Here is a 14,378-nt window from a genome sequence, read left to right as displayed (position 1 = left end):
CATATATGTAATAATGTAATAAAAATTAATTTTTAGCTACATGCATCAGAACTGATTGTATTTGTGCAGCAAAGCTCACTCAAACATGCTAGGCTCCCCTAAAGTACTGCCATCTTGGACTTTTGCTAATATTACGCTAATGCGCTAATATGGTGATTTAAGCAAAAAAGTAAAATCATATCTAATATCAACCAGCTGTTTGTGGCTGTTTCAGATCCATGAGGTGAGCTAAAGAGAGAGCAGACGTTTTTTTAGTTGTTTTTTTTTTTTTATTTTATTTTATGGCTCACAATCACACGTAAACTTACACATACAATCACACAAAGTAGCATGATGCCATTATTTTATTAGCATTGCCAATATTTATCATCATTACTAATAAAGAGCTTTGTCAGGAATAAACTGCAGAGGTCCTGCCGCTGATACAAAGTTTTTTATTCCTCCAATGTGCAAGAGCTGAAATATGTCACAAGCTGCGGTGTTACCATGTGAGGCAGCTGTTGTAAGCTTGCATGCTATGTGAAAAATTAAAAATGTCCAAAAACTATCCCACAATTCGTAAGAAATTTGAACTCAGCATTTGATGCGGATACACCAAAGCGTTGTCATTTCAGTTTCTTTGCTAATGCCGGACGTTGTATAATGACGGATGGTTTTGAGTCCATGGTGCGTTCCGTCAAACAGCAAATGCTCAATGTTTTTTTAATTAATTTCCTCCATTTGGATTTAATTCCTCTGTGTCTCATTTATATATTCATTTATTGGTTTGATAAATAAATAAATAACTTATTAGAGTAGCTCACCAGACAGATCACAGTGTGAAACTAACAAACACCACAAGAAATTCTGAGGAGACTTGATCAGCTGGAAAAACAAAACAAAAACACAAAGTACATTTTTCAATTTTTTTATACAATTTTCATAAACAAATGTCACCTTTTTCAGTATAATTACACTGTTCTTAACACCAACAACTGAGACACAGACATGCCTGTCTTAGAAGTAATTAATGAATTGCTTGATGTTGTTAAATGATAATATGATTCACATTAAAAGCTGTTGTTGGATACATAAAACCAACTCATGCAAAAAATAATAAGGATAAAGTAAAACTTTTCAAGAAGATACACAAAAGTGAATAATGTTCTTCGCCTCTCATGACCGTTCAAACTGCCTGATGCTGGAACATAAATAGATTCAAAAATGTCAAGAACGTTCACTGCATTCACTCCGTTTAATTTCCAAAAAAACAAAACTGTTTCTGATAAACCCAATATTACACGGAGTCTTTGTGTGTGGAACAACAGTGGCGCAGTGACTGGCACATCTGTCTCTAGACACATATCATATGTCTCCAGAGGATGTGCGCATCAGAAAATGAATGGTTATATAGTGGATCTTCAGCTTACAAAGCCTTTATTTGGTTTACAGATGATCAGGAACTAAGTCAATGTTTCCTATTGAAATTAATGTAAATCCCATTGATCCATGCACTTTTTTATGAGTTTACTTGTCGCAAATTTACAGAAAGGAATTAAAGATAACCCTTTCTGTGTTTCAGGTGTTCTTTCTCTTCTTGCCAGCACTTGTATTCTGCATTTCATTTGCTAAATCAGCAAAAGTAAAGCCTTGCTACGCTATCTCCAGCAAGCTGTTTTTCATCAATCCAAATTAACAATCACTTTTCTACTTCTAACAAGACTTGAGTCATTTGTTTCGTCAACATAGTCACCCCTTTTTGCCACATCAGCTGTCTTTAGCACATCTTTGTTCTTCAGGATTGGACAGACAGTTGACTTAGCCATGTCATAGTGCTCAGAGAGATCTGCAACATGAACGCGCTCACACAATTTCCTTCTTCAAATCAACTGAAATTCTTAACCTTGTCTAAACACTGCCATCACTGGCACTTTTAACCTTTTTTGGAGACATAATGAGGTCTAATTTACTGAAAAAAAAGCATAAAAAAAGCACTATTACAGTAGAACGCAACCATGAACGATGTAAACAATGCGGAGTAGCACGCACGACTGCCGCTATTGTACAATGCCACAATGCCAAATTTGTTTGTTTGTTTGTCCGTACATGAAGTTTGTTCAAAATTGGATCACAAATTCTCTTCATACCGTATGTTTTTATCAGACGTGAATGAAAGAGTGAATGGCAATGGCCCTAAGAATGTACAGAAGTGCACGAATAGTTGTATGTCTCCATATGACATGTGAATAAGAGAATGAATGGTTGTATGTTTCTATATGTGACCCTGTGATTGGTCCAGGATGAATCCTGCCTCTTGTTCGATGACACCTCGAATCGGCACTAGCCTGACCTTGTGTGCAGCATAAGCAGTATACAGTAGGTAATGAATAAAGGAATAGAGTAGGGGGTCTCATCCCCTTGAAAAGAAAAAAAGGTTTATTACCAGAGCGGTCAGTGAGACTGCACAGAACACAACATCAGCAGCCGGAACCACCTGTCATGTCGTTTTTGTACTGAGGACATCAAACCGGCTGCGGTCGCCGTAAATCAGCCCAGAACATCCTGGAGAACGACGGGTACTTCACACCTGGGAAACACATCACATTTTTCTGTCTTTTTTTTTGCAAGGGGGTTCACATCTTGAAGAAAACAATCTCTGGGCTCCTCCATCATATTAATAGAATACAAAGAATCCGTCAGGTTGTGGTGGCATTCACTTCCATCAAGGTTCAGTCAACAATGTGTGATGATTTTCTTTTTTGTTTTTGGTTTTGTTTGTTTGTTTGTGAGGTTTGCTGGGCTAGGTCTGCACACGTAGCTCATTCATAAATTTTACAGAACCGCTCCATATTAGACTTTTTTCCCCTCCAAGAAAACACTATAACAACAAGTTCCCTAAAAATGAAATATACATCTCAAAATGTTAATCTTGAGGCCAAAATTTTGCTATGATGCAGAGTAATACAGGTTTTTTGGCAGTATAAAAAACTGTATAATAACAACAATTGTCCCAATGCTGAAATATGTTTGCTTTATTACAGTAGGCCTATAATATCTTTAATTCTTGTTGATATGATTATGTTCACTATGATACCAAGATATTAATCTTTTGGTTTTTTCATATGGTATAATTTTATTATATTATATATTAGTTACAATATTATTATATTATATACGGTATAATAACACATTTTCTGCAAAATTAAAATATACATTGGTGACATTGTAGTGGCTTATGTGCAAATGTAATGGTTCAGAAATAAGGTATCTGTCTTTTTTCTTTTTTGTTGGGAAAACAATATTTGTAACAATATTTGTCCAAATTTGAAGCCTACAAGTTCCTATGAAGGCTTTAGTCCTTATCTGGCAGAGCAGGCATCCCTGCAATCGGAAGGTTGCTGGTTTGATGACTGGCTCGTCCTGTCTGTGTGCCGAAGTGTCCTCGGGCAGGACACTAGAGACGGGAGAGAAAGCAAAGCATGGGGGGGATCATCTATTTCCTGCAGATTCTTTGGCTTCAGTGATCAGCTGGTGTGTGTGATTGCAGGCCGCTAAGTTTCGTTCAACAATGTTAACAGGTGGTTTAGTGTGGTTTAGCACCTCAAAATAAAATCGATATATCTTCAGACCTCTCAAGATGTACTGAGTATTGACACAAAGAGATAAAATATCAAAATACATTGTTGCTTGGGCATGCATTTTTTTACCTTGTGCATTTGCAAGATCTCCCTCACCGCCGTCTCCGACAGGCCAGGCAAACTTCTTCTTTCTCACCTCTTATGTTTATTACACCAGCACCAGCCACGATCAAATAATCCTGCCTAGTTTTTTTTTTTTTTTTTTTTTTTTTTCCTGAGTGTCTGGAGAAGCCAAGTGTTGTGGAGAGATAACATGAAGAGGGAGTGGGAGGTGGGGAAAGAGAGATAGAGAGAGAGAGAGAGAGAGAGAGAGAGAAAGAGAGTTGTTGATATGTCTTGATCTGAGGGTATGAATAATTCAGCAAAGGGCTCCTTGGCACCCCAGGATTATATTAAAAGAATGGTTTGGGCAGCTGGGAGGGGGCAGGATGAGGGTTAGGGGGGTGAAGATGTTGGGCCTTGATTTCAAAGAACTGTGAGTCTCCAAGGATATTTCCTCCATTTCAAGACACACACACACAAACACACTCACGCACACACTCACACACAAGACCGACCTCCAGCCGAGGCCGCCGCGTGGTTTCCGGTGGCTCCCGTATCCGGAGTGTTTTGAAGCCGAGGTTCAAGGACCTCATTTCACTCACATTCGCAGAACTTATTAACTTCTAAGTAAGCGCCGCCAACAAGAACCCGTCGGGAACCCGAAAACTTAAGGCTCCCGCAAGGAGCAGGTCATTTGTTCATGATCCATGTTCTCTCCGACCATGGTGTTTCGTCCCTCGTAGTGTGGAAGTTCTTGTTAGCCCCGCCCACAACCCCTCTCAGCCGCCTTTTCACAGTGTATAATATCATCTTCTAACTAATCATTCTTTGTATTTAGGGATTCTTGAGTTGATGCTTTGCTTTAAGCCGGGTTTCTTTGAGTTCCATGTTTGATTAACTTTTCCCTTATGGGATATTGTCCTTTTATTTAATTAAAGATTGTTTATTAGTAACCTAAATGCAAGCCACACAACCCTTTTGAAATTTAAAATTAATTAGGCATATAATGTTATTTTTTGCCTTCATAAACAAAATATGTATTGCCTTTTTTTAAAATCATTTAACAACTGCAAAGAAAACCAAATTACATTTCTGCATGCAACAAAGCATTTTGAACTCTGAAATATAGGCATTGGGTTGACGGTTACCTTTAAGCAAAATATTCAATGTTTATTTGACTCATTCTTGTATTTATGAAAAAAAAAAAAAAGCTGAACTTAAATGATCCAAATCTAAAATAACGTCCTCTTTCTGTATGCTGTCATCCTTTTACTGCCAGCTGTCAACTATTGGTGGGGGAGGATGCCGGTCAGACCTGGCAGACTCAAACGTAATGTGAGGGTCTGCAGGGAGTCTGGCAGGGTCCCCTGTCAGAAGGAGTTTCACCTCCCACCTTCGGCAAAGCTACAACCACATGCTAAGGAAGGCAGGGGACATTAGGTCAGAAAGGGCCATGCTTCCATTGTCGAGGTGGCAGACTGGAGCTGCGGCCATTAGGCGGTCGCTGCCTGTCGTGTTGGCAATCCTAAAACCCGCTGGTTGATCCCAGTGGTGGGGGAAGCCATCAAACTGAAGAAAGAATCGTATCGGGCCTTTCTGGCCTGTGGGGCTCCCAAGCCAACTGACAAGTACCGGCAGGCCAAGCGGCATGCGGTTTCGGCGGTTGCCGAGGCAAAAACTCGGGCGTGGAGGAGTTTGGGGAGACCATCGAGAACGACTTCCAGTGGGTGTCGATGAGATACTGGTCCACCATCTGGCGACTCAGAAGGGAGAAGCACTGCTCCGTCAACACTGTGTACAGTGGGAGCGGGGCACTGCTGACCTCAAATAGAGACTTTATTGATCAGCGGCTGGAATACTTCTGAGACCGTCTGAGGTAGGGGACTCTGGAGCGGACGCAGTTATTTCTGAGTCTGAAACTGCTGAAGCAGTCAAAAAGCTCTTAAGTGGCGGGGGCCCGGGAGTGGATGAGGTACACCCTGGGTTCCTCAAGTTTCTGGATGCTGTAGGGCTGTCCTGGCTGACATGCCCCTGGCGCATTGCGTAGATGTCGTGAACAGTGCCACTGGACTGGCAAATCAGGGTGGTGATCCCCCTTTTTAAAAAGGGGTGTAATCCAGCTATAGGGGGCTCACACTCCTCAGCCTCCCCGGTAAGGTCCACTCAGCTCTATAACCCCAGCAAGGTCCTCGAGGGCGTTTGGGAGTTTGTCCAACCAGTCTACATGTGTTTTGTGGGTATGGAGAAGGCATTTGATCGTGCCCCACGGGCAATCCTGTGGGGGGTGCTCCGGGATAGTGGGGTACCAAACCCCGTTAAACGGCCTGTTTGGTCCCTGTATGATTGTTGTCGGAGCCTGGTCTGTATTGCCAGTTGTAAGACAGACCCATTTCCAGTGAGAGTTGGACTCCGCCAGGGCTGACTATTGTTCTGTTAATAACTTTTATGCACAGAATTTCTATTGATATTGAGGGGATCCATTTTGGTGGCCGCAGGATCGAGTCTCTGCTTTTGGCAGATGATGTGGTTCTGTTGGCTTCATCAAGCCATGATCTCCAGCTCTCACTGAAGCAGTTCACAGCCGAGTGTGAAGCAGCTGAGATGAGGATCAGCACCTCCAAATCCGAGACCATGGTGCTCAACCTGAAACGGATGGAAAGCCGACTCTGGGTCAGGGAAGACATCCTTCCCCAAGTGGAGGCATTCAAGTATCGCGGGGTCTTGTTCACAAGTGAAGGGAGGATGGAGCGGGAGATTGACAGGCAGATCGGTGTGACGTCTGCAGTGATGCGGACTCTGTACAGGTCTGTCGTGGTCAATTTACATTCCTACTCTCACCTGTGATCACGAGCTGTGAGTAGTGACCGAAAGAACGAGATCGCGGATACAAGCGGCCGAAATGAGTTTTCTCCGCAGGGTGGCCGGACTCTCCATAAGAGATTGGGTGAGAAGTTTGGTCATTTGAGAAGATGTATACCGAGTAGAGCTGCTGCTCCTCTGCATAGAGAAGAGCCAGATGAGGTGGCTTGGGCATCTGGTCAGGAGGCTTCCGGGAGAGGTATTCTGGGCATGTCAATCTTGGAGGAGACTACGGATAGACCCAGGACACGCTGGAGAGACTATGTCTCCAAGTAGCTTGGGAGCGTCTTGTGGTCCCCCCAGAGGAGCTGGACCATGTGGCGGGGTAGAGGGAGGTCTGGGTTGCACTGCTCTGGCTGCTGCCCCCACAACCCAACTCCAGAGAAGCAGGGGGAAGATGGATGGATGGATGGATGGATGAATGGATGGATGGATGGATGGATGGATGGATGGATGGACACCTAACTAGATGATTTACATAAATTATCATATTTCTGCTGTGATGAAAAGGGAATGACAACATTCATCCTTTTCTACATAAACCACACTCGCGTCCAATTTCTGACCAATTGCACAGTAGCTCTCAAAACCAGGGCTGTGAAAACAAAAGAACATCAATTTTGGAAGCAAGAGCTTGTTTCTTGTTTCCAGGATTGTGTTTTTCCCTGCCTTTCCCTGTTTTGGATGCTTCCTGTTTTACCTTAATACAACTCTCTCTATCTGTCTTATTTCCTGCCTCTCTGTGTTTTCACTCGGCTGCTTGTGTCCCTGTCAAATCCTCTGAGCCTCTCCCTTAATCTGTCTCTTTTGTTTACTTTATATAATAAAAGACAAGATCGAGAGATGCTTATTCTTTGTTTGTTTTTTTGGTTTTTTTTTGCTGTTTTTTTCTCTGTTGCCGATTTCACATGTATTTGTTTATTGAAGTTCAAGTTCCTGTCAGATTTTATTAGCACGGCCCAAAATCACAAATCAAAGGGACTGCCTCAACGGTCGGTAAAAGCTCTCGACTTTGTCCTCATCCGCGATTTGAGAGATTAATATCTGTGGAAGTAAAGCACAAGATCCTTTGACAAACAATGTTGTCTCTGTTGTTCCCTTTAAAGTTTATCTTAAAGTACAGGGTTCTTCATGTAACTATGACAACAAAGAGTCCCCTTCTTCCTGGAAAACTGACAAGTGATGGTGCGATTGTTTTTCGAGGGTTTTAATGCTATTTAAGGTCATCTCGGGCTATATTCTTTTGCAGTGGATGGTATGTGGACCCTCTCTGGATCATAGCAAGAAGGCCCCTGGTTGGGGAGCCTTTTTTGTGTGGAGTATACATGTTCTGCTCCGGGTTCTCCGGTTTTCCTCCCACAGTCCAAATACATGCATTGGTGACTCCAAACCACCCGACATTTGAATGAGCAAGTGAATGGTTGTTTGTCTCCATATGTTGCCCTTAGACCAGTCCAGAGTTAACCCTCATATTATGTTAAGGGTCAATTTGACCCATTGGGTCGATGGGTGAAATGGGTCAAATTGACCCTTAACATAATATGAGGGTTAATGTCAATCAAGGATCCAGCCTCCCGGCCACCCTAAGTGCATGCTAAACGGCACAGGTACTCCATGCCGGGAGCTCTCAACAAAAATTCATTATGCTTGCATAATGACAGTTAAACATTTTTAGTCTTCAGTAATTTGGTGTCACAGCAAGAAAGTCCCTGGTTCATTTCTGACTGAGAGAGTGAATGACTTGCAAATCTTTCCTCTCAACCAATGACAACTAGCATAGGCTAGCATAACCCCCACACACACAAAAAAATATTATTTACAGATTTTTAGTTGATAATTTTAGTGAAGCATCCAAACATTTCACATGACAATTTTTGATATGAAACAAAATAAAAACTCAAATGCAATTTCACAGATATCTGAAAATGTGATAAAAGCCAATTTTATCGCACAATATGAACCTACTCAAAATCATGTTTTCAGTCTTTCGAAAAAATCAGGCGCAGCGGGTAGAACTAGTGGAAAAAAAAAATGAAAAGAAAAGCTTCACAGAGAAGCTTCACACGGGTGTCTTGTGTTTTTTCAAGGAGGATGTCGGCACATTAAACAAATATTGTGTGCAGGTCCCATTTAGAAAATATCACTTCATCCTTCACCGAGGAAAAAAAAAAGAAAGAAACAAAGACAGCAAAATCCCATGCATTGATCTTCAAATAACCTTTGAAAAAATTCCGTTGGGATCGAAACGTCAGTATGATCAATAAATTGTGATGTCCGGGTGAGTTTTCCCTTTTCCAAACCAAATGTCTGAGCTTGGAACAACAAATAAAATTGAATTAAATTAGACTGGGCACAGTCTAATTCGGTTTGGCTAATCGCTAAATGAGTACTTGCATTGGAAGCGTTTGTCGGTTAGTAACTTGGAACACTGGAGTCAGGACACACCCTCGATGGCAAACAGTGGAAAACCCTTGTCGGGATAATTATCGGTGGGTTTTGGTAGCGGTGGAGGAGGGTGCTCTGAAAACATCTTACCCGTTGGAAAGGCTGTGGGAAGAGAAAGGCACTGGTGTGGCTGGGGAATACTGGAATTCCTGGAAGCAGTGGAAGGAATCCGTAGCTGGGAAATTTGGACATAAATTACACCACTAACCCCCCTGCACTCCGAGTCTTCTTATCCCAAGGCTTGCGGCGACATCCAGCTTCTTTTGCATCAGCTTCATTAGCTTTGGCTAAAATAGTAAGCCTCAGAATAGCACTGAATATCCCATTCCTCCTTGAGCCGTGGTAAAAATATAAACAAATAACACCTGTTATTCCACCTGACTTAATGTGTATTTATACTCGGGATGTACCTGAACCAATATCTTAATATTTGTTTGGTTTTTTTTGTTTTTTTTAAAAAGAAAGTTCTGAAATGTGTGCGTGACAAGTGTTACCTTCTTGGGTTCCTTCTCTTTTTCTAGAAGATACATTTTCAACCAGTACTTTGTGTGGATTACATTCCATCTCTACATCTCGAATTTTTTCTACTGGGATCTTCCTCTAGAGGAAATTGATAGCACACAGGAGTCAGGGACAGGAAAGACAAAGACTACTGACAATATAGAACAAGGAGTCAGGATCTTCTAATATCTTCTGGGATCCTCCTGTGTAAGTAGTATGTAGCACTGGGTGGGGTCCCTGACTGGAAGGATGTTGACAATGTAGCACAAGGAGTCAGTAACTATCAGTGTAGCATAGGGGGTCAGGGACTGGAAAGGGACTAGAAAGATGTTGCCAAAGTAGCACAGGGGCTCAGGCCAGTGTTGGACAAAGGCAGTAGGGAATCTTTCAGGATCTACCAGATCTTTCAAGATCTACCAGGATCTTCCTGTATAGGGCGTTGAGCAGGGGGTTCGGGAACTGGAAAGACAAAGGATATTGACAATGTAGCCCAAGGAGCCAGGATCTTCCAGGATCTTCCAGGATCTTCCTGCGTAGGTAGTATTCAACACAGGTGGTTTGGAATCTGGAAGGACACGGAAAATGTTGGACAAAGAGTCCCAGTCTTACCAGTCTTAAAGGATCTAACGGGATCTTTTGGACCTTCTTGTATCGGGAGTACATAACGTAGGGGGTCAGGGACAAGAAGAGTGCCAAAATGTAACACAGGGGGAAAGATAGAGGCAGTCAGGATCTTTCAGTAACTCCAGGGAGTATGATATACCCGTAGTACATATTGCAGGGGGTTAAGGAACTGGAAGGCTGTGGACAAAGTAGCACCAAAAGTCAGGAGCCTCTGGGATCTTCCTGAACAGGGATCCAGGGGACAGAGCAGACACAAGAGACAAACGCACCACCATCTCGCCCCGAGCTCTGGGAGGCAGGGAGTTTAGATCAGTGTTTCCCAACCACTGTGTCGTGGCACATTAGTGTGCCGTGAGAGATCATCGGGTGTGCCGTGGAAAAATGCCCACTTTTACCTGATTGGTCCGAAAATTATTTATCCAACGCAAATAATGTGTCTTCCTATGTCTATGTGGGCAGCGTGCCCATTCGATGGCAACGGGTAGTGAATTAACCCGTGTATCTGTGTATCAGTGTGATTAGTGACGCTTTGTGTGATACATTTTTAAAATAAAAAGTACTTGTATCTGTGTAAACAAACAGGCAGCATTGTTGAAAACTACCAAGACGAGTGAGAAAGCAGTGAAAGCTTGCTACAAAGTAGCTGAACTCATCTCTAAATCCAAACAGCCACACACCGTAGCAAAACATTAATACTACCTGCCGGCAAAATCATTGTAGAAGAAATGCTGGGCTCTGGCGCTGATAAAGAAATAGCCCGAGTTCTCTCAAATAATACAATTTCCAGACATATTGATGACATGTCTTCAGACATTGAAAAAAGTGTTCTGGAAAAGTTGCACATCAGTGGGAAATTTGCATTGCAACTTGATGAATCTACAGATATTAGATATATTAGATTTCACACTAAGTAAATTGAGACTACGGTTTCATTCCAATTCGTTAAAAAACATATTTATTTGGTGGTGTGCCGTGTGATTTTTCTAATGTAAAATATGTGCCGTGGCTCAAAAAAGGTTGGGAAACACTAGTTTAGATACACCAGGACTGGAGGGGAGAGACAGGAGGCTAGTCAACACGATGAACAAGGGGCTCTATGACAATTTCACGATTTTCATTATTTTCCATTTTCAACTTGATATCTTGTTTGTTGGTATACCTAAGTTTAATTTTCTTTTTTCTTTTGTTCTTTTGATTTCTTCTGATTTGATTTTTTTTTTTATGTCACATGTTGTTTCATTCGGGATAAAAGTCCAACAGCAGAAGGTTTAGCAAGACAAACAGCCCGGTTGGAATCATGCTGATGATGTGTTTTTGCATCTGAGAGGAAACACTATGAGAAAATTAATTAGTAAGCCTTCAGTGAAAATGTTTTCATTTTTTCCTGGGCTGCTTGGGACTCTCTCTTTTCTTTGAAACTAATGTTTGCTCTCTGGGACCCTCGTCTGAAAACGAATGTGTGTGTTTTTCTTTTAGAAATACTGATTTGAATATGTAACTGAAAGAGCTGGTGTATTTTTTTGGTTTCCGCATGTAGTAACTCCAGTAATGAGGACAACCTTGTAACTTATTAATAACATTTGATAAACTTACGCTTAACAGTAAGTACAGCACAACGGATCACATTTCTTCTTCTTCTTTCGTACATGTTAGCAGCATTCAAGAACACATCTCCCCTCTGTAAAACAATACTCTGGGTTCAGTATAAATACAACAAAATCTAGGTTCACTGTAATGACAGTGAAACCCAATGTAAACATATGAACCTGTAACATGTAGAATAGGATCGCATGAAGAGGGAAGTAACCTTAGCACTTAAAACATATGCCCATGTTAACTAGATAGAATAAAGAGAGGACTCACATGAAAACAAGTCAATGGAGAAGATGGTCCTGCTACCACTAAGGCTTGGCTCTGGAGCGTTTGAGGGTCGGAGAACTGCCAATGGAAGTTTGTGAGTGCTGGAAGTGGAACGCAGACTAGATGAGTTGTATTCCACTTCTTGCTCTGGTTCCTCTTTACTGTGTCACATACAGTCACAGGTGAAGGCATCACCCTAGGAGGCTGAGGAAGAATGTTCAGTTTAGTGCACATTTTATGTCCAAAGAGCAGTTCAAACAACTATCTTCTGTATGTCACGAGCCTTCAGCAAGTAATCCAACGCAGCAGAGGAAGAGCCTCTGATTGCAAAAGGCAAGTGCTGCAGCTTCTCATGCACTAGTGTCAAGTTTCACTTCATGCACAAACTTCTTTACACACCCCGTGTCAATAACGTCCCAAGCCATAGATGTCGTAGCTTTTGTAGACATCATCCGTGTGGGCAGCACTTTGCCTGAGGCAAAAACAGTAAATAAGTAACAGTTAATAAGTCCATACCCACCAGTGCCTTCCCTCTCCACGACAAAGACTGTGGCTGCGGCAGAAATGTTGTCCATGTGCACTTGAGCATGAAGGCACCCTAGCACAGGACTGTTGTCTCTTGTGTAAGTCTGGTCGAGGCTGTGGACAGTGGATTGTCTCCAAAGAATTTCATGTAGATGTGGCGTTGCAGTGTTGACACAGCAGAACCAGGATCTACAACAAGTTGCATTGGCACAGCAGGGGTAATGCAAGTGGCAACAGTGACATTGCATTAGTCTCATTTTGGCATGTATTGAATTCTCCATGTACAGTATGGTGACATCTGGTAAAGGCACTTCATGCACATCATTACATGAGCTGAATCACAAACTTTGGCGTAATGTCCCTTTTTATGGCAGGATATACACTACACGTTTCCACAGGGTACAGGGAGGAATGTGCGATATGCTTGTCCTGTCCACATCCAAAGCAAGAGTTGAGCTTATGGGGGCTTGTATTGTACAGCCTGTACTGCAGCACCATCTGACAAAATTTTGCAGGCAAAACTTTGTCAAGACAGGCTAATAACAGTCTCTCCCTCATTCTGTCACTGTACAGACATTCCAACACTGGTCTCAAATAATCTTATCCATGTTAGCATTGAACGCACCTGGCTATGTGCTGAGCCACCAACTCGTGCTGCAGCTGTAGACATTGCCGAAAAGTGTTGCTCTACTACCACATTGACTTTGGCAAAGATGTGTTTCTCTAGTGCTGTCACAGTGTCTTCAAAAGTTGCAGCTGTGTCCGGGGACGAGTAGAAAGTTCTCTGTCCCTCAGCGCCAATTACAATGAAGTAAAGTCGCTCTCTTACAGACTGGTGGCCTAGAGTTCCCAGTAACATTTATCACTACCAAGTAGTTACTGAAGATGTGGAGCCTTTATCAACCAGCCACGAACCAGCCAAAACATATCAAGCAGAGGAACGCGTATGGATATCCCTTCGGGAAAAAATCCAAAATCCTCTTCACCAAGTTTTTAGTGTATCTAGTAATGAGGACAACCTTCTAATTTATTAATATGCTCAAAAGTGCAGTACAACGGAAATGCATGCGTCTCCTTTCATGTATGCATCGTTTATCACTCAAATGGTGCCTCCTAGCAAAAGTTCAACATAACAGCGTTCAATAATGACATCAACAAAGGCAAATGGTCTCTTCCCCCATGTTTGACCTTTCTCTTCCTCCCACTCTGCTGTATCCAGGTGTTCTGAGTCTGCCGGAGAGTCTGAACCTGCAGCGGGACCAGCAGCGCATGGGGAGGGGCGGAGGCGGCAGCGAGGGTCACGGCTACACCCAGGCCGAGCTGAGGACGCTGGAACAGTCACTGTTGGCAACGAGGGTGGGCAGCATCGCCGAGCTGAGTGAGTGCAGATCCGAAGGTTGGGACTTTGGGTGGGTGGATGGGGGGGTTATGTACAGTTCACCAAGTTAAATCACACCCACTCACATGTGTAATGGATCTTTTTTGATCTCTGTATTTATGGAGATCAACTGTGCTGGGCAGAATATCTGCTCCTCTGAGCTGCTAATTCAGGAGGCGTGTTGCCGGATTGGGAGTTTTCAGTCCTTTTTTGGATTTTCCAATTCTAAACTTTTGGTGGTTTCTTTTGTTCTTTTTTTTCTGTATTATTTGATTTTATTTGGAGCCTGACAAATTAATTTTTGCTGTTTAATATTACATTACATTACATTACATTGCATTTGGCAGACGCTTTTATCCAAAGCAACTTACAATAGAGGACATAGGGACTGCAAATACACTTGCAAATACACGATACACAGGAAATATACAGAACAATAAGCTTGGGTTAGTGAGGGTTTTTTTTTTTTTTTGGACAGAGACACACAAACGTACACACACACACACACACACACTGCATAGCCTAAC

The 14,378-nt window shown here is 42.3% G+C and overlaps 1 protein-coding gene across 4 annotated transcripts in view; it reads left to right on the top strand.

Annotated features, from left to right (window-relative positions):
* Positions 1 to 14,378, top strand: part of LOC147233964 (ankyrin repeat- and BTB/POZ domain-containing protein 3-A) — a 295,757-nt gene that overhangs the window by 191,362 nt on the left and 90,017 nt on the right. For all 4 annotated transcript variants that reach the window (XM_086146637.1, XM_086146635.1, XM_086146636.1 and 1 more), the window contains exon 2: positions 13,693 to 13,851. In XM_086146637.1, coding sequence (XP_086002763.1) covers positions 13,693 to 13,851 — 159 coding nt within the window. The remainder of the gene's footprint in view (positions 1 to 13,692; positions 13,852 to 14,378) is intronic.

Source organism: Fistularia commersonii, chromosome 5 (assembly GCF_037954325.1).
Source record: "Fistularia commersonii isolate RoL2024-O1a breed Wild chromosome 5, RoL_Fcom_v1.0, whole genome shotgun sequence".
Taxonomy (NCBI): domain Eukaryota; kingdom Metazoa; phylum Chordata; class Actinopteri; order Syngnathiformes; family Fistulariidae; genus Fistularia; species Fistularia commersonii.
Note: the sequence above shows the minus strand (reverse complement) of the source record. Positions and strands in the feature narration are given on the sequence as shown.